The 20,074-nt window shown below is 40.8% G+C and overlaps 1 protein-coding gene across 1 annotated transcript; it reads left to right on the plus strand.

The window, feature by feature from the left end:
* Positions 1–491: 491 nt before the first annotated feature.
* On the plus strand, positions 492–17,362 carry LOC137284749 (bone morphogenetic protein 10-like). The gene is made up of 3 exons (XM_067816687.1): positions 492–927; positions 9,073–9,764; positions 17,129–17,362. The coding sequence occupies exons 1-3, from the start codon at positions 492–494 to the stop codon at positions 17,360–17,362; spliced, it is 1,362 nt and encodes a 453-aa protein (XP_067672788.1).
* The last annotated feature ends 2,712 nt before the right edge of the window (positions 17,363–20,074 follow it).

Genomic DNA, 20,074 nt, shown 5'->3' on the forward strand with positions numbered 1-20,074 from the left:
CCACCATAGCACATGGCATGTTCGTCACTTATCTCCTGGAGTAAGCACCTGAAACAGAACCTCGCGGAAAATGCGTCTCTACTCTGGACTACCGTTTGCATTCACTCTGCGGCAAAACAACTACTGGTTGATAATATTTCATTATATATGATCCGTGTGAGTTCCTGCTGATACCCATTGTAAATTATGCCGTAATTTGACAGTGGAGCGCAGATTGCGAGAACCCCGGATTGTGAAATGTGGAAGTACAAGACGGCGAGCACGTTGTAGGTGTTCATTTGCCGACACAACTGATTGGAATAGGCACATAGGGTACTGCCCACATTCAGGAACAGCTAATGCCAATTGTACATAAAATGACTGTAGACCAAGTCGAGATATTATACCAGTCGACACTGTCACAATGTGTGCCGATGTAGTGTCCTTATCGTGTCGTCTGTGATAGAAGGTGCGAAGACGTCATATTCCCGCCAACTTATCGCCGTCAGAGGATGAGGTTACGTGTGCTTGTTTCTGAGGTTATCCAATTGTTTCTCCTGCTACCGACCATCTTACGTCCATCTGTTGCTCTTCCCTTCAACTGGAGCCTTGTTAGTGACTTCAATGTCACTGGCAACATCACCCTCCCAGATGGCCTGGACGGTGGCATGGACTACCAATACAACACGCTGTACGACGACTATGACAGCGAAGAGGATCCAGATGACATGGAAGACGAAGAGGTGGAAATAGAGGACATGACCTTAGAAAAATTGCCACCCCCGGGACTGGCATCTGAAGGGGTAGAGAGGAATACTAGTATTCGTGACCCTTATCGGGAACCCCCCGAGTATATGATGGACTTGTACAATAGGTTTTCCGTCAGTAAGCCGTACATCCATCCCACCTCCAGCATCGTTCGCAGTTTCATGAACATCAACCAAGAAGGTAGGTGTCACTCACATACCATAGTCTGTATACTATGGCAGATGGCTGTCACGCACCTTCTCGTATATGTCTACAGAACCGTACACTAACCAGGCAAGACGGTGTCACCTACTTTTCAATACACCTGTATGATCGTGTACACGAAACATATGTAGGAGTCACTTGCATGTATAATAGCGTGCAAAGGTGTATGTGACTCCCCGTTTGGTACACCTGTGTACAGTGTACACCATAGAGATGTCTCTGTGGTGTTGTAGATGCTCATTACTAGCTATCATCAGGTAAATCTATGTTATATTTTCCACCAGGTAAATGCTATCCGTACACCTGAATACAAGCGCACATTAGACAGACAGACCTTGTAGTAAGCCTTAGAAAAGACTACATCATGCACACATGCCCTGCCGCGGTATGAAAGGCTATATACAATAAGGCGGGAACACATCCCCATCGGAGTATAATCTTAAGCTCATGGCATAATCCCTGCTTAAAAGTAAAGAAATATTTCAATTTATCCGTTCTATCCATCCATTTTCATCAAACATTTATATTTAATGTTGTATTGAATCTGTCTCATCAAATGTTTGACACTGATTACCCGCTTCCGTTAATGTTTTCACTGTCACGTGTGGCGGTTGATACACCTCAGGTTCAATTGTTTATTTATGGACAACTTCCAACGATGTACCCTTTGGCTACACATCTAACGCATAATTTAGTTGTGCTTAAGTGTAGCAAGGATTAAGTTACTCTTTCCTTTACAAGCAATACCATGAAACATCACTGTGTTTAACAAAACCATTAAATGTAAGCACTGCTAAATTCATTGTTTGATCAAATATTTGGGTATAAGTGACAGGGGAAACATATCAATATGGCACCGTCCATCAAATCACTGTATCAGAAATTAACCCTACTCGTTAATACAACGGAAGACAGATATCTTTCTATTCATAGAACGTATTTTGGAGAAGCGCATCATTCTACAAAACCTTCAAGTACTTTGCATGGATTTCTTAATTACGTAGAACAGATTTTTCAATATTTTAAGACAATTTCTAATCGTCGTTCCTTGAATGATGTAGCATGTGTCACTTAACATGTTAACCATAGCGCCTAAAGTAAATGTCATTGGAGTATCTGACTCGCGGAGTGACTGAGTGTGATGTATTTTACGCCGCTTTTAGCGATATGACGGCTGGGACAACATTAGACTAAACCAGCACTCCATCCGCTGTGAAGAAGGCTAGAAGTAGGTAATTCACAAAACGGTTCCCTCTTTCTTGCTCATCGGTCTCTTCCTCATGCAAGTCCAGTATTCTTCTTCGACTGGCAAAACATAAATAAGAGAATTTGTCAAGGGCCAATTTCTTTCACCAGATTTACGGCTTGTAAAGTCTTTGTACTGTTTTCCAAAACGCATATGTTGGACATGTGAAAATATTTCTAAAATCTGGCAGTGACAAATTACTGCCCTATTTAGTTCCCTATTTCCACTTGTACCACAGATGTCTTTTCGGGTGAATGCTTGGTATTCCTTTGTTTATAACAGGTTTTACCGGTGTTGGAAGATACGTTGACGTATCATGACTATTTGATAATCATTAATACACATGAGTTTAATATATAGTGAGAATCGTACTTATGTTTGTGGATGGGATTTTGTTCAGTAGCTAAACATTTCCGAGAAATAAAACAAAAGTGTTAGATTTCCACAAGTTCAAAATGTTGCATAATTATCAGTCGCGTGTGGTTTCACATTTCCTATGAAATCTTTCTTTGTGAAAAGAAAAGATAGAGAATCCATGTAACAAGCTGGAAATGAGGACTCACATGTCGTGTACGTGCAGCTGCAGACCTGTGTGTGTATGGGAGTGACACTAATGAGGAGGAGGGGGTGCTGCTTCGGGACAACGTGTAATTATACAATATGTTGCTGTGTTTTGTCCCAGTGACCGGGACACAGGAGGCTAACACTACACGTATATTCTCAACCGGCGAGCTGCAACCTCATGTCTGTAACTCACCAGGAGAACACAGTTGACGACACTTTAAACACAAATGAATAAAAGTGCATCAGATAACAAAACAAGGTATCCTTGCTTTCGGCATAAATAGTGTTGAATGGCGTTTGGCAACAAACCCTTACTGTATTATGTAAATGGCATGTTTACCCTTTTTATGAACACCCGGTGCCATCGCAGACTTTCAGTGATACAGTTATATTACGTCCACTATTTTGCTTTTTAGGCCCAATTGAATATGCTTCGACAGATAATCGACACTGATATTTAGCTTCGATTATGAATTGTCATGCTCATATTTAAAATTGTTAGCTCAATTTTCTTCTTTAATTTCTTCTTTAATTTTCTCCTTTTATTTTCTTCTTTTTAATGACAGTGGGAACTGGATAACATAATACCTCCTATCATCCATCACACCTGATTCGAGATCAGCTTGACCCCTATTGTTTCAGTGCCGTCAGATAGCTCATTATTTATCTTAACTCGTTATTTATCATATTTCGAGCAATGTATTCATCGGTTTAATATCTTGATAAAATAAAAAAACTTGTTATAAGCCAAAGAGCATATTACTAGATGGTATGCAGACCACACAGATTGAGTGTGAACTTCGGTGCCTGTATGAGTTCTCTGGGCAGATAGCAAAACTACCTGCCTGGATCTCTAGCATGGATACCCACTATGTTCCTGACAACGTTGCTGCTGACGACATACCTGTTGCCGTACCCAGTAGGACCTGCAATCCATCACGCTGATACGGCTGTTAGAAGACAGGCTTATCACACTGTATGGATAATGAGGTATATGCTGTGACCAGATGGGGACTTGTGGGAGAATACATTTTTTTAAACCCGCATCGGATGTCGAGAGCTGGAAGTTGGTTATCTAAAGTATTCTTTGCAGCCTTGTTTTGTAAACCATCAAATACAAATTACGAGTTTGTTAAGACTACAACTATCACCATAGCTGCTTTAAGACGGAATGCTTGTTTGCATCACAGTCCCTGAAGCGCAGTAGCTTCCTTACATCAGAGCCATCTCAGCAATTCTAAAGCCCTGAAGCAAGTCGCCATTTCTTAGGTATGCTCTCCCTTGGCCTCCAGTTCAATATAAATGGGAATATTTGTTACAATTAATATGATACATATTCAGAGACTGAGCGTTAGTCTAATGGAATGATTTAAGGAAGCCACGGTATTATTGTCTGTAAGAAGTGTCTGTAAGAAGATCAGACACCATGCTAGATGTCTCCTTGTAGCACTCGTATACGGTCTTGTACAAGCCTGTTTTTGGGGTGTTTTTGGCAATGACTCTCGTCGACAGTAGGCTGAAGATCTGTATTGTTTTGGGTTTTTTCTTGTTTTTTGTTTTGTTTTGTTTTTGTTTGTTTGTTTTTGTTTTTGTTTCGGCTTTTTTATTTTTTATTTTTATTTTTATTTTTTTTGTTTTTTGTTGTTGTTGTTGTTGTTGTTTTAATGCCACATTTAAGAATATTATAGCCACAAAGCGATCCGTAAATGATCGAGTCTGGACCAGACAACCCAGTGATCAACAACATGAGCCTCTACGCAACTGAGATGCAATGACATATGTCAACCAAGTCAGAGAGACTGACCACCCGATCCTGTTCGTCCCCACTTATGACAAACATAGGATGCTGCAGGCCAGTTCTCGGATCTAAAGATCTATTTACTTGTTCACGGAAACAAGAAATAATCATGTCTTCATGTGACATTTCAAATGGCATTTTATCCACTGTGTCCGCCCGTTCCCAGGAAACCGATGTTTGGATCTGACGGTAACTGATCGCCTTCTACTAACATATTGCCTCCTCTTGGTTTGTGGTGTTCTTCTTGGTTCTTGGTTTAATTCAACGTTGTTTTGATTATAGCTTCCATTGATTGGTTATTGAATTCGTGGGCAAAAGGTACTTGAGTTACGTCACGCCACCATGTATATTCTTTAGACTGAAATGGTTGTCAGTGACGCCATTTTCGTCTGGTAATTTTTTTTCTCAGTTACAGGATTGCTTGGAGTTAATATGTTATAGTCAGATTGAGAAATCACTCATTTTGTCTAATGACAAAAAAATGTCAGTCATTTCGTGAGCAGTCAATACGCTTCAATCATTTCATTTATCTATATGTGGTGGACAGGGGTTTGTGAAGTGTGGCTGCTCTCGACACAGCAAGTGTCAAACAGGTGTAAATGATTCAAAGCCAAAGTGAAGACCAATAATTGCTGCCACAATAGCTTCAACTGATAGTGACATTAAGTGAAGTTGAAATTGTGATCCACTTCTGTAGAGTAAATTATTCAGTGGAATTCCATGTAATGACTGAAGTATATTGCTTGTCACACAAAATGACGCGAAATGGCTGACCGTCTTAGCCATTTCACGAAATGACTGGTTTCACAATCTGACTGTAACAAATTTATTGTAGACACCACTAGATTTCGTTTTAGAATTGAAATTGTCAGAATTTAGTGAGTGTATTGGTCTGTAAAGTACCAAACGTAGAACAGGTAATTTTGTGATTGAAATCATGATCAGCGATAGTCGGAATCGGGAAACTTGCAGGATATTGTGTTGAACTCTGGGTATGATGAGGAACCTAAGTTGTTAAAATAGAACAAAATTAAAGACAAATTGTATGGAGTCCATTTCCGGTCGGCGTTTCGGGAATATGGATAAGAATGGCGTAAATCTTACTCTGTCATTCAATACATGATCATGACTTGCATTTAAACCATTGGCGTGTATTGTGTTTTAGTTCTATAAACATAACGTGCACAATGAAGGCACTGGGTGCAAGGTTAGGACACTGTGCACAACGCTACCTCCAACTTCCAGGGTGGCCACGTGTTGGATTCCACCACAAGCTTACAATCCAGAGAATGCGGAGAACAATTCCCTCAAGGGGATACATGAGTATTGCTCCTCATCAAGCCCTCCGCATGCCCTGTGTCTAGGACAGAAACGGCAGCGGCTATCTTACAAAATCTCAATAGACGACTGTTATCGCAAACACACCTCTATTTCCAGTCACTGACAATCTGTGTCGTAATTGACGCTTGAAACTGACACCGATTTACCGGAAGTTGAGAACGTGCGCGTGCTTTGTTTTTCTTTTTCTGTTGATTTTATCACATACTTGAAGTTACTTACCGACTGATGCATTCATAAAGTAAAATTACTCCCAGGTTGGATTATGGAATGCCGTGGCACGGAAAACAAGCTGTGGCAGGGTTCGCAAGGATTTGAAAGGAGAACACATGTCGATATCAGCCCGCAAGTGATTACAGCACATTCATGTCGGGGTCGTCTATGGTCTTACAACTTCCTATTAAGATAACACCTTCAAATAGCATTATGATGTATAATTAGCAGACAACGCGAGTAACGAACATGTGTCGCTGGAACTTTGATGTATAACACGCCTTTGATCCGACACTTTAGATAGCAGTCGACCTTTTCAATTCGAGATTGTGCACGAATCTGTTTGTAGTCTTCATTATGAAATACTTTTTTTAAATAACAGAATCCACGGTGTTTAAATTCCATGACCAAACATGTTAGTGTCAAATGAGCTGGTCAAAGGCATGTTTGTGTTCTGTCCGACGAAACAAGTGAGCGTGCGAGTGAATGAGTGAGAGCTGTTTTATGTGAGTGATTTTAGTTTTACGCCGTTTCTAGCAATATTCCAGCAATATCACGGCGGTGGAAACCAGAAATGGGCTTCACGCATTATATCCACGTGGGGAATCGAACCCTGGTCTTCGGCGTGATGAGGGAAAATCTATAAATAAATACAAAGTCTATGCCAAACACACCAGTAATATATACTAGGAGCAACACCCGAAGTCGTTCTAGTACGGTGTTCTTAGTTATCAGGCACGGAGTCTAACAACTCCACCCATTTAGTCCCACCATACGTTGGTTGTCTGGGGTCAGTTCTAGACTACGTCCTTCCAGTAACGCAATAATGGAGTAGATCATGTGTAACATTACCAACTTGAAAGGTTAGGCAGCCTTAGGTGATCTTAGATGCCACAATTCGTTCAGCAGAGTTGCATCCTTTAGGCAAGCTATGAGGTCGAATCCCAGATCTGCAATGTCAGCAGCAGAACTGCCTACCTACATTAGCTCCTCTTTCAAAGCCAGGTGAGGAGTGAGTGAGTGAGTGAGTGAGAATGGATTTACGCCGCTTTTGGCAATATTCGAGCAATATCTGGGGACATCAGAAATGGGCTTCACATATTGTACCCATGTGGGGAATCGAACTCGGATCTTATGCGTGACGAGTAAATATTTTAAGGGCGTGTGGAAGTGTCATAAGGGACGTAAAAGTATGTTGAGGGAGTGTGGAAGTGTCATAGGGTACGTGAAAGTATTTTGAGGGAGCGTGGAAGTGTCATAAGGGACGTGAAAGTACTTTGAGGGAGCGTGGAAGTGGTCATAAGGGACGTGAAAGTATTTTCAGGGAGTTTGGAAGTGTCATAGGGGACGTGAAAGTATTTTGAGGGAGTTTGGAAGTGTCATGAGAGACGTGAAAGTATTTTGAGAGAGTGTGGAAGTGTCGTAGGGATGTGAAAGTATTTTGAGGGAGTGTGGAAGTGTCATAAGGGACGTGAAAGTATTTTGAGGGAGTGTGGAAGTGTCATAAGGGACGTGAAAGTATTTTGAGGGTGTGTGGATGTGTCATAGGGTACGTGAAGGTATTTTGAGGGAGTGTGGAAGTGTCACAAGGGACGTGAAAGTATTTTAGGGTGTGAGGAAGTGTCATAAGGCACGTGAAAGTATTTTGAGGGAGCTTGGAAGTGTCATAGGAGACGTGAAAGTATTTTGAGGGAGTGTGGAAGTGTCATAAGGGACGTGAAAGTATTTTGAGAGAGTATGGAAGTGTCATAAGGGATGTCAAGGACTGTTTGGAAGATGTCCATGTGTCTTTTGGAGGTCGACGTCGATGTGTTATTGTGGGGTGACTTTAAATTTAAAAAGTGACCACTTCAAAGTTTCAGTGTGAAGACGAAGTGTCAGCGTGAAGGTGTCAACGGTCTAAGGTGATATTAGCGGCTGATGTCAAAGTGTCTTTGTACTTTTGCGTGTGAAGATTTACACAAAAAAGACGAAGTTTCTATATTGTGCTTTATTAATACTTCTTCACATACTTTCTAACCAGTAGATTGGGAACAGTCTCCTTAAAACGGAGATACCTGTTATTACGATAAAATCGCATAATTTGCCTTACTTCGCTACCCGTGCCGACACACAACTGGAATGGGCACATGAATGCATATATCCACAGGTTGATACTATGGGTTGATACTTATTACATATTGCCACTTTTCTTCGAAATTGGACTTTGTGTGAAGGAAGTGTACTCAACACGGTAGCTCATTTTCTACTGTACTAGAGAGGGTTGTGATGCTAAATGTAGATACCTAAATATAGAGGTTTAAGTGTCATACTCATGCTGAAAAATAATTTTGTCTATTTCATACACGTGCCTGGATTTGGTGCACTTTTTACACTAACTGAAAAGCAGCAGAAAAAGGTAAACCAACTAGGATCCACTACCATGATTCATAAGTCACAAATATGTTTGTTTCAATCAGAAACAACGAATTATATTTTTTTCTTTTACTTTGGAAATTGACCTGATGACTTTTTTCTGATTGTCAGACATTGTGTACAGAAACATTTGCTATATATTGGAATAGGTTGGAGTTTACTTTGGCAACAATAATGTTGTGTTTCTAGTAATATTAGACACTACACATACATACGCACGCACGCACGCACGCACGCACGCTCACGCAGAGAAGTTGAAGTTCGTGTAATTCTTCGAGAAGTTCGTGTGCCCCACTATATTATGAAAGTGAACAAAATAGTCAACATTATCGTTTGATGAACTTAAAACAGTGTTCAGATGAGATAACATCATTTTTATATCAAGATTAATAAATGATTGACACAATGTGACGTCATACAGCTTCCGCTGACCAATCAGCACTGAAAATCTCTGGAATATCGAAAAGTTATCACTCTCTCGAACGCTTTCTGCGAATATCGGCAATATCAAAGTTGCATAATAACGTCTTCATTCGTTTGTTTCCAGACTTTGACTTCAACGGGACCAACAAAGTCGAGCTGCCCGGTAACAACACACGTGTACACAAGCTAGTGTTCAATATTACCAGCATATCCAGGGACGAGGAGATAGACTACGCCATGTTGAGATTGTTTACACTGGTTCAACAGGACAGAGACGCGTACGCAGGAATTGACAGGATTGTGTCAGTGCTCCAGGACCGGGGCATCGAACTCGGCGCAGAAGGCAGGTACAAAACATTGTCCTCGCGCCACATTTATGGCCATAATAGTGGATGGGAGGCTTTTGACGTCACTTCCGCTGTGCGCCTATGGGCTGAGAACATAAGCTACGTCCAGGTTCTCGAGGTTCGCATAGAGAGTGTGTTTAACGTTGTGACGGATGGTGCTATGGATATAGACACTGATCCAAAACATAGGAATGAACCCCTGTTGATTATTTTCTCAAACAATAAGCAGAAACGGAGCCTTCGCGAGAAAGAATTGCATGAGTTGATCACACACGAAATGGACGTTGCAGACGAAGCAATGTTTAGGGAGAGCGTGCATCAGCATAGACACTCTAATTCTACTGGGCAACTGTCTCGGTTTAAGAGAAGCAAGAAGAACCGCAAAAACAGTTGTCGAAGAGGCCTGTTGTACGTCAGCTTCCAGCAGATAAACTGGCACAAGTGGATCATAGCGCCGTCAGGGTACCAGGTAATCATTCAGGAACACGCTGAACAAATACCGTGTTAAGCAAACTATTGCTCTACATCTGTGTTTATTTCTTGCAGTAAATACCTAGGGATACTCTTGACCGGACTCCTATTACACCCAGGTGATAAATTATTAGACCATACACACCGTTTTAGACCACTCGGCTTGTCCATTCTGAACCAGTCTTGTGGATGTGGGGATCACATGACGACATATTGACTTTAAGTTTCATTTTGTTTTGGTTTTAAAACAAAAAATAAGGCTAAATCCCATGAATATAAATGGACGAGCCTTCCAAAACAATCGTCATGATGTACGCACTAAATATAGCGTGATCTGGTGTTTATAGTGAAATCAGACGTATAGTTATTCAGTAGCAGACTAAGATGGGATGTTGATAGCTGAATATGCTGAGGGAATTTGGTAGGTCAGTTCGAGGGAATAGATCCTAGACAAATTATGTTCACATCGTTGGTTTTGGTTCAGGAAACAATTTGTTTCAGGGGGCTTTCGGTTAGCTGCCGAGAGCTTCTTTCGCATCGAAGGCATCGGAACGTACCTGCACGAACCACATCGTCTCAAATCGTGGACCCCGATCGCGACCCAATCGTTGAGTTGATAAGGACAATCCTATCACACCGTATGTGATCGTACCTTAACGGGAGGTCAGATCATGACAGTATCGCATCCAAGCGCAGCAAATTGTATCAGAACGTATTCACTCGAATCACCTCGTATCCAAACCTGAAATTTCAGAGAAGTTCCACGATCAGCTGCGAATGGTCAGTCGTGGCATTCGTAACGAATCGCACGACAGTGTGAACCATGCGTTGCTGAACGTGGCCATGTTTACGACTGGGTCCTGTCTGAGCACAAACAGGCATTGAGATGAAAACAGTATTCTACTATTATCAAGGAAAGATAACTCTGAATGTCCAAACATTGCTCTAAGAATGTCCTACATTCCGTGGGTAAAACAGCAATAAGGTCATTCTCTTTGCAAATATGTTTCAGTGTTGAAAGTTATTCATCCTTTAGCTCAAAGTTTATATTTGAATTGTGCTTTGTAAAGTTTAACGAAGTTTCAAGTTCAACGATTCCGTCATTTTCATGTTTTGAAAAGCGTTTTACAAGGAGCGATTTGATTGGGTTGCCACGATTCGTGGCAATAATGGCGGACGAGAGGGGTACGAGTCTTCTTGTAGGTTACGGAAAGAGACGAGTAGTTACGAATGGAGAGGGGTCCGAGACGCCATCCGGCTTGCCGGAATGACACGAGTAGTTGCTGTATCTTATCTCCCTTACATATTTCTGCATTCGGTCAATCAGATTCTACCTCACTTACGTTTGCTTGAAAAGGCATCCGGTCAAGACAATCTTGAAATGTTATTAGGTCTTTACTTGCATCAGTGCATCAGAAGACTGGACCACTCTGATTGAAAACATTGAAAATATCTTTCGACACTCTTTTGGCGATACCGATGAATTTCAACCCCCTAATCAACTGGAATTGGCACCGACAGTCGCCATGATTGTCTGCGAACGGAATGTCCACTTCGCTACCCGTGTAAGACAGGACCATGCACAGACTCGTTAGCCCAAACAAAGTATCAGTTTAAGCACTACCGGCAAGGACTGGACTGATCTCTTGTAGCCAGCTAACCCTTGCCTTCGGAAGACGGTTAATACAATTTTCACACTCATTAAGTGTGATCTAAAAGATAAGTTCGATTCGCGTATTCAATTATTCTGATATAATTAGTCGAGTACATATCAGTACATATACACGTGATCGTTGGCTTGACCAAAGTAACTAAAATCTTGCATCGCCTTGAACTTTCCTCCATCAGACTGACATGCCCTGTCATACCAGAACCATGCATAAAAATGGCGACAAATGCAAAACTGACTCACTCCACGATCCTGCCCTTCTGGATTTAGCTGTAACGTGTCCAGTCACCTTGTGGGACAGGAACTCGCAAATATAGTTTATCATAAAATCAGCATTAAGCATAGTGAGAGAGGAAGACTACACCCCCGCATATGGTACACTGCAAACGTTGTACGGCTTTAGACTAACCTCACTCTTTCACGGCATCATCACGACGAACAACAAGCACCTTCATCACACCATGCTTATATCAGATCCGACAAGGTGTGCTATTTATTTAAGCGCGTTCATCCAGTTTATTCATGTAATAAGTACCTACTGACCGGGATGCAAGACTGAATCCTTCAAAATCACTGTGTATGTTCAGGGTACTATAGTGTCATTTGTACAAGCGCAGCAGTTCTAACTGAGAAATAAATGCACGTGCGGTACCTTATGAGCATTAAGTTAAACCAACACAACTTGTCCCTTGTGTTTCATTAAATGAGCATACCCCATACAAACGAATGATTTAAAGCGATTTGAAACTATTATCGTTTGTTGAATAACTTTTATCTTAAGTTAAATATAATTCTGAAATTTAAATGTTCAGTTGACAAGGTGGAATTATGAGGATTGATTTAATTCATTCATTCATTTAATTTTACTCTATTCGATTTTCTTTTTTGTTTAAAGTGAAATTCATCCTGTATGTTTTGACTACATTCGAAACGTTTCCATAGTCGTGGCTGTAGCTCCATTCGATCTCTGCCATCTAATAAACATCTTAGTTCACATGTGGAGCTGAAATCAAGGACTTCTTCAAAACGGTGGTGTGGAAATGAAATTGCCAATTTGAAACACTCGAAAAACTTGCTTTGGCATTGACTAAAGTCGAGTGTAAGTTATTCCAATGGCGAAAGGGCCATCCTGATGTGACCTGTAATAAAATGTCCTCAGATCGCTTTGTAGCCGTGGCGAGAACTAAAATCTGTGTTTTCTAACTTAGTTTGTTCATAATTGGTCGAAATCAATAGAAACATAAATCAGACAACGTTACAACGTGCCATTTATGGGCAGTATTTAAAGCTTTCCATTCACCATATGTGCAAAATGCTTTGAGTCCAAGTTTTCTGTTACCCCGACATACATGTATGATGGCGGATATAGTACTCGAAGCACTCATATACTCACTCATTAGGAAAAGAAGCCGGGTGGTTTTGCCTTTGCTAGTTTAATAGAAGTCACTTGACTCCGAAATTGTATGCAAACATCAGGATCCTGCCCTCTTGGCCTCACCGGAAATGATGTCAAAACTAGAAAATGCTGAAGTATTTAGTCATCATATACATCACCTACATAGACATTCCTCAGTTCAGAAATAAACTCAAGAAGATAAAAATGTTTAATAACAGGAATAAAGATTAAAGATTGTCTATGTTTGATAAAACTGCTTAAGATTGTTCCTAACCAGAATAAGCGCTATCGCTTTACGTATGTTAAAACATACTGATATAACAAGTTGGTAATTGCCAGGACGAGGAATAAATACGCTTATTACCTGACATTGTTCTCATAAACCCACGTGTCATCTGACATGTGCGCCATTCTATATTGTAAGTAGCTGCCCATTACATGACTTCAACCTCTTCAACCAGCGGTAAGATGCGCGTGTGAAAACGGGGAAACTGTCTGTAGCAGGTGGCACTGAGCGGTGAGGGATGATGTACTGTCCCCATGCCAATAATTCGACGGATAACTTTACAACGCCAGATAAACTAGATATATTCGTCTAGACACAATCGTGACATTATTCTAAGCGGTTTCTAATGTAAACCTAGCGTTCCAACATATGGTCAGTAATTGGTGCGAGTTTAGCAAGTATTGATAATAACACAATCCATTTCTAAACTTAACAAACTTGAACGTTTTGTTAAAATATAATTGATAATTGTGAGGAACTTTACGGTATTATTTCCAGAGCTTCAAATTGAATCAGTCGTTATATTTATTGTTCGTCCTCTAAACCATCAGGCATGATCGCCTACCTTCTTCCAAGACCATTCGGTGTCTGGCTAGGAAAACCTTGTGTTTCGTTTAACGTAATGTTTATGAATGAAATTCTTGCAAAATACCAGCACCTATGTTATCGTAAGCTTTACTGGGGGTAATAAAGACCCGCATTAGAGAACTGCTTTATAACCATGTTCCCCTCATAGTTTGGATAACAACTTTTGTTTGAAATGTTGTACCGAGATGTTCGGAAAGGTCATGTAAATCCCGGTAGATAACAGATAATAAACACAGGATGACCTTTGTATCTTGACAGCTTCATGTCCAGACAAATACGAACATTTCTGTGACGGTAATGTTAGTGGGTCAGTGTGCTGGGTGCGTGTTTTCCGTATAATACAGTTAAACCTCGTTAGACTTGACCCTCCTACTCCGGCCACGTATCACCAACAACAGGGACTATGCGTTATTACAGTGAACCTCTCATTTCTCAGCCCGACAACGGCTCTTTTGTGTTAATGAATAGGTCATCCGCATGTTTTTTACGTTTCTCATCTCGAAAGTGGCGATGATGAGGGACGGGCGGGCGAAAAAGAAAAAAAAGAAAGAAAAAAGAAAGCAGTTTGCCATCTTCATTCCAAGCTGGTGACAGAACAGTACCCAGACCATAAAAACAGGCTTTTGTTATGGTGAATGTTTTTTTTTTCAGAATTTTAGACAGTCCAATTAGCATTACATGTAAGGAAACTATGAATTCCTGAGAGAGTGCATATATTGATTCAAGTTATGCTACAAACTTTTAAAAGAGTCTCTTTAAATGCCACTTTATATACAACAAAGAAAATCCTTCAAAACTACCACATATTTATTTTTGGAGAGATTTATTGCTTTTTAAGCTTTTTGGGGGGGGCATGGGTCAAAGGCTGTCGTCCACTGGTAGAAAACTTGTTGCCAGTTCACAGTTTGTTCTATTTCCAAATGCAGTACGAATTTATACGATAGAAGATAACGGGAAAACGCTACGAAAAAAACTGATATATTGTCACGGCATTTCCTACGACATAACACAAGACAGTGTAAGTCTCTGGCGTCACAGCATCTGTGAAATAATGAAAACTCGCTTCATATATGCGGTATATCAGCCCTTATGTTATTTTCGATGGACATTCTTCAATTATTGTCGCATTCAAATTTAACGAATAGTTCTCACACAACCATCGACCTCATTGTAAAAGGAACTGGAGATACACCTCCAACCAACGGACCTTGGCATAGATGTTCGAAGGTCTCTTTCCGCTAAGATAGCCGTAAGTTAATGTTAATGTATGGCAATTACCACTGTCTTAGCGCTAAGATAGTTGTAAGTTAATGTTAATGTATGGCAATTACGGATGTCTTAGCGCTAAGGGAGCCTCGAATATTTAGGCCCTGTATCCTCTGGACGGCCTCTCTCGCCAGTTTGTATTTACACATCCACATTTGTAATTACACATCCCTGACAGGTGAAGAAATGTCAATGTAGAATGTAACATTTAGGCATAAACATGAATAGTGCGTTTTGATCAACAGTTCCTCGCGCATTTTATTTTGTTTTTAAATTCTGACAGCATGTCCCTGGTGCATATTTAATATTGTAGCATACACCTATTATCCAAATAGCTGATTGTAGGATATATACCAGTCGTCATAGTTTCAAAGAAATAAATAGCGCCTATAGAATGTGCCCATGATTCAGCGGTGTGAGGTATTTTGTATGATTTATGTTTTATTATTTATTGATCCATTTCTTACAAAAGTTTAACTACTGCTGCACCATTTAACATCTAAACAGAAATAGTCATTTACAAAGATTTGTCTCAACAAACAACAGGTCCAGACCAACCAAGAGGATATGTATGATAGAATTACATGGCAGAGGTATCTCATTGTTTGGGTAACATTGTGTTAATAAATCATTTCATATACGATCTAGCCAGAGCTTTATATTCTGATTTTCATTCAACACTTCTCGAAGAAAACATCAGCGTCGTGTCTGATAAGAATTAACATAGAAAATGTGCTTAAAATCACATATGTTTTTCATGACATAAATTTGAATTTAACCATACAATCATTCCGTGTAGATATGTGTATGCATTTATTTCTAATTTCACAAATTTAAAATATAATACTTAAGAAAAATTACTGAATAAAGTCATGCATCACGACGAACGTCACACGTACTATAAGAATACATTCAAATTTCGCCCACCGCATCTCCCGGCCATACTGAATGAAATGAATGTAGTCTACTAGGCGTCATACGATATAGATTTGAGTATATGTACAATGAAAATACACTGCAGACTTAAAGTGTGATATTTAGACATCAAGTGATAGACTTAAATTACCGATTGCAAAACATCAACAAAACGACAAAACAAGACCTGAAAACGATCAGCTTATTCCACCGTCCGGCCTCGAATAGCCATTTCGCTATTCATCATTGCAGTCCACATGGCATCACGAAACAAACAGTGCACGACATAACACTTGACATATCATCGGTCAATAGAAAAGATAGAACTGTCCATACGTACAAGTGTAAACATCAAAGATGAATTAAGGATGATGGTGAAGGCTCGACTGGTTAACTCTCTCTAAGCGTGTTTAATAACACATACAGCCTTCATTGTGCAAGGGTTTATAAGGTTGGACCGTCCTGATCTGCGCTACAAGCGGATTAGTGAATGGATGGTAAATTAAAAGATTCCCATTTACATGTTTGATGGACTTTTCAAAAATATTGTATTTTGTACAGATGACTTTTAAGACACATCTTATTTTCCGTCTGATCGGGCCGAAATTATCGCTGTCGGCGACATTTCGAAAAAAATGGGGGGTTTTTCCGTCGCAAGGAAAATTTGGGTCGGTCGGGCGATGAGAAACACAAGAAAAATTGCGGACGACCTTACATAAAAAAATCTGAAAATTTATTTTAGTTGAAATAAATCTGCAATATGCTTTAAGATGTGCAAAGTGAAACTTTAAAATCAGTTAGTTTCTGTGAATTTACTGAATGATGTGGGATGTTTTATGAATGAACGGAGGGGTGTTGTTACTGTTTGCCTGAACCTACTAATATCACCTCAACTTCGCAGCATGTGTGGTGAACATGCCACCTATTCATATAACCCCTGGTTTAACAGCTATGCACTTTTGACAAATGATTTAATTAACTCTTCACCCATGCTTTTCTGTCACATCCAGCTCATTGAGTGGTTTCTGTCAACTGTGCCAGAAACTAATGAACATATTTGTTATCCTTGATTCTCCCTGAACATATGCCTGGGATCTAGGTAACCAGAAACGCTAGACCCATTATCATTCCCAGAAAACTTTAAAGCTGTTGTAGGTATGAATATAATATACATTTTGTTCATGAAACGTCGGGGTGTTTTGGGTTTTTTTGGCATTTCATAACGTATGTATTCTGTTTCAGGCATTCGAGTGTGTGGGGAAGTGCTACTACCCCCTCAGCGACCACCTCACCCCTACGAAACACGCAGTCATTCAGATGTTGTTCCACACCTCGCGCCCCAAGGAGGTGGCTCGTGCGTGTTGTGTCCCTACCAAACTGAATCCTATATCTATCCTGTACCTGGACGAGAACAAAGTCCCCACCTTCAAATGGAAATTCGAGGGTATGCAGGTAGCAGAGTGCGGCTGTCGTTGACGTGTTTGCCTGTCGATGATGTCGTCCAGGAAAAGGGTTTTCATGTGACACGTTCATGTCGTCTCCAACAGAAACCAGTTCGTGTCTCAAGGAAGGGTTACCAATGTAACACTAAAGCACTCTCTTTGACCTTGTGAAGGACGTGTATTCAGTGCGCTGACACGCCACATGTTGTATAAAGAAAGGAGCTACCCTACGGGTACTATATCATTTATTGTGTTTCTTTCTTGGTGAAAAGGCACCAAAAGATATGTTATCCGACTTGCTTTCCCGTTCAGGTGACTCACGGCTCATCAGCGTTCGACTTCCTGGCTGGTGCGCGGGAGTGGAACAACCCGTGACCACATCGTCAGTGACTGATAGCGGAACCCGATAATCAACATGGAACCAGCGTGCAATGGGAAACGTAGATTCAGAGAGTCTTCTCTGTATCTGGAGTCTGTATCTTGTCGTACCGATCTATGCATGTTCATTCCAGAGCGCGTCTTCCCGCTGAACCGTTCCAAGGTCACCTCGTGGCTGGGAAAACGCCCTGGTGTCTCCGCAGAAGATGCCCAGCATTCTCCCTGGTGGCTCCAAGGCTTCACAAGGCGAGATAGGATGTCTCTTCGTCGAATTATATGCATGGGACACTTTATATCGAACGTTTGGGGCGTATGAATATTATCCACCAACCACCTGAAGGAAGCAGTGGGCAGGTTTAACCAGCTCTTTTGTTACCAGCATGTATAGATGTATGTGTGTACAGCGCGCGCGGTAGAGCTTTCTTGCTGTGCATATTCCGACGCCCGCTGGCCATTATTTATCATGTAGTTCGCCCGGTGTACGATATCTGTGGCTGGAGATAGCCTATACCTTCGGATTGATTGTTTGTTAATGCGGACGATTTGCAATCTGAAACATCCTTATCATCTGCAGTACACACGCCAGGCAGGCATGTGTACTGGTGATCTGTTCAGTAACCCATAGTCGCTATCAACGGCACCCAAACTGGGTTAGTGTGCTGCATAATCAGTTAGGCAACAGTTTTGTTAGGTGAGTTTGGTTTAGTGCAGAATCGGAATTTTAGAAAGTAAAGAGTTCTCAGTTGAATTTTTCAGATTATTTCAAGCAGCGCAGCACTCACTTATGAAGAGTTCCGGGGGCATCCTCTACACAAGCTGGTTAGATATGGTAGCATAGAAGTTGGCCAAAGACCCAGGTTCGATTCCCTACATGGGAACAGTGTGTGAAGCCCATTTCTGGTGTTCCCCGCCATGATGTTGCCGAATTATTGCTAAAGCGGCGTTAAGCAACGCTCACTCTAACAAGCCTTTAAATACATGCATGCCCGTTATAGACCCCAGTGGCAATTTACCCGATCACTTCCTTCATAAATTATGTTATGTCGAGTCTACTGGTAACAGGCATAAACTTCATCATTGTGGTGTACTCAATATATTTACGGGGCAGAGTCGAAATGGAGCTGGATTGGGTTAACAACCCGCGGAAAACCCGGCAGTAACTTAGGCATTTGGTAACATGGGCAGTGATGTTAGCCTTTTGCTTCGACTGGGGAATATTCGAAGTCCATCTTAATCCTCCTTACTATCGCGCCTACTTTCAAGTCGGGTTTAGGTGGTGCCGTTTTTTAAACTGAATTACCCATTACCTAATTCCGCCGACTCATCTTTTAATGGAAGATAACCACAAAACATACGCTTGACTGTGCTCAGAAATAAAGAGAAGGGCGGCTTGATTAAATTGATCTTTTGTCAAGCGTTCCGCCTAAGCAACAGGCATGTCAATACTCCCAGTTTGTCGAAACTGCCCCAACAGATATTCTTGCAAAATGATCAAGAGAATGAAAGTGTATAAACGGTTAGGTGAGTTCAGTACCTAGTCTGATAGAGTAATCATGTATCACATTCACACTATTACCGTAGACACGTTATCCGATGTATTCACAAACATGAATGAAAATACGTTGATGGACCATCCTGTAGATTTAATTGATCGTGCGACATAACCAACCAGATGGCGTTCACACCTTAGAAACTGTCCTGAAAAAAACAAAATGTCGTATCTTGTGTATTTTTTAGAAATCGACAACATACGTCAATATCAGTTAACTGACTGTTAAGTTAGTCTGCCTCACAGTCTCCGAACCACAATATTCCCCAACTGCAAAGCCTTCTCCGTGATGCTAAACCCCTAATTAAAGCAAGTGCAGCCTTCCACAGGTTTAGGCTCTCTGGTTTTGCATGGGGCTCCTTTAGAATATTTACGGTTTGTTTGTTAGTATCCAAATTAAATATGATCAAGTCTATCAACTAACTGTCTGCCATCAAGTGATTGTGTCCCCATTCGTGATATAACTAGCGTGTTTACCGTAATGATGTACAAGAAATGTTTGAAGTAACAGTAAAAGGTGATGTTGTTGGTTCAAAATCATTTGTACCGGTCGTGTTACACGTTGGGGTGTCCGGTCAAGTCAATCAAACAATTTTTGTGTCAGAAACAAAACCAGAAAAAAATCCACTCATAAAACTCTTGTGTCCCTTTGACAACTTCTAATCATGTTGAACACAAAATTGGTGAAAGGTTTGGGAAAGAATTTCAGTAAATGTTGCAAAAAATATTTCAGTCACATTTTAGTGGGTCAGTTTTATGGGAGGTAAACCCAAAGTGACGCACACCTTAGACGATCACTACTGCATTAGTGACAGCACT

The sequence above is a fragment of the Haliotis asinina genome, chromosome 5 (genome assembly GCF_037392515.1).
Source record: "Haliotis asinina isolate JCU_RB_2024 chromosome 5, JCU_Hal_asi_v2, whole genome shotgun sequence".
Classification (NCBI taxonomy): Eukaryota; Metazoa; Mollusca; class Gastropoda; order Lepetellida; family Haliotidae; genus Haliotis; species Haliotis asinina.

What these genes read in the sequence shown, in the direction of transcription:
- LOC137284749 (XM_067816687.1), top strand. Translation starts at nt 492, where the DNA reads ATGAGGTTACGTGTGCTTGTTTCTGAGGTTATCCAATTGTTTCTCCTG. An exon ending in CATGAACATCAACCAAGAAG is followed by an intron (nt 928 to 9,072) that starts GTAGGTGTCACT and finishes GTTTGTTTCCAG; the next exon opens with ACTTTGACTTCAACGGGACC. An exon ending in TAGCGCCGTCAGGGTACCAG is followed by an intron (nt 9,765 to 17,128) that starts GTAATCATTCAG and finishes ATTCTGTTTCAG; the next exon opens with GCATTCGAGTGTGTGGGGAA.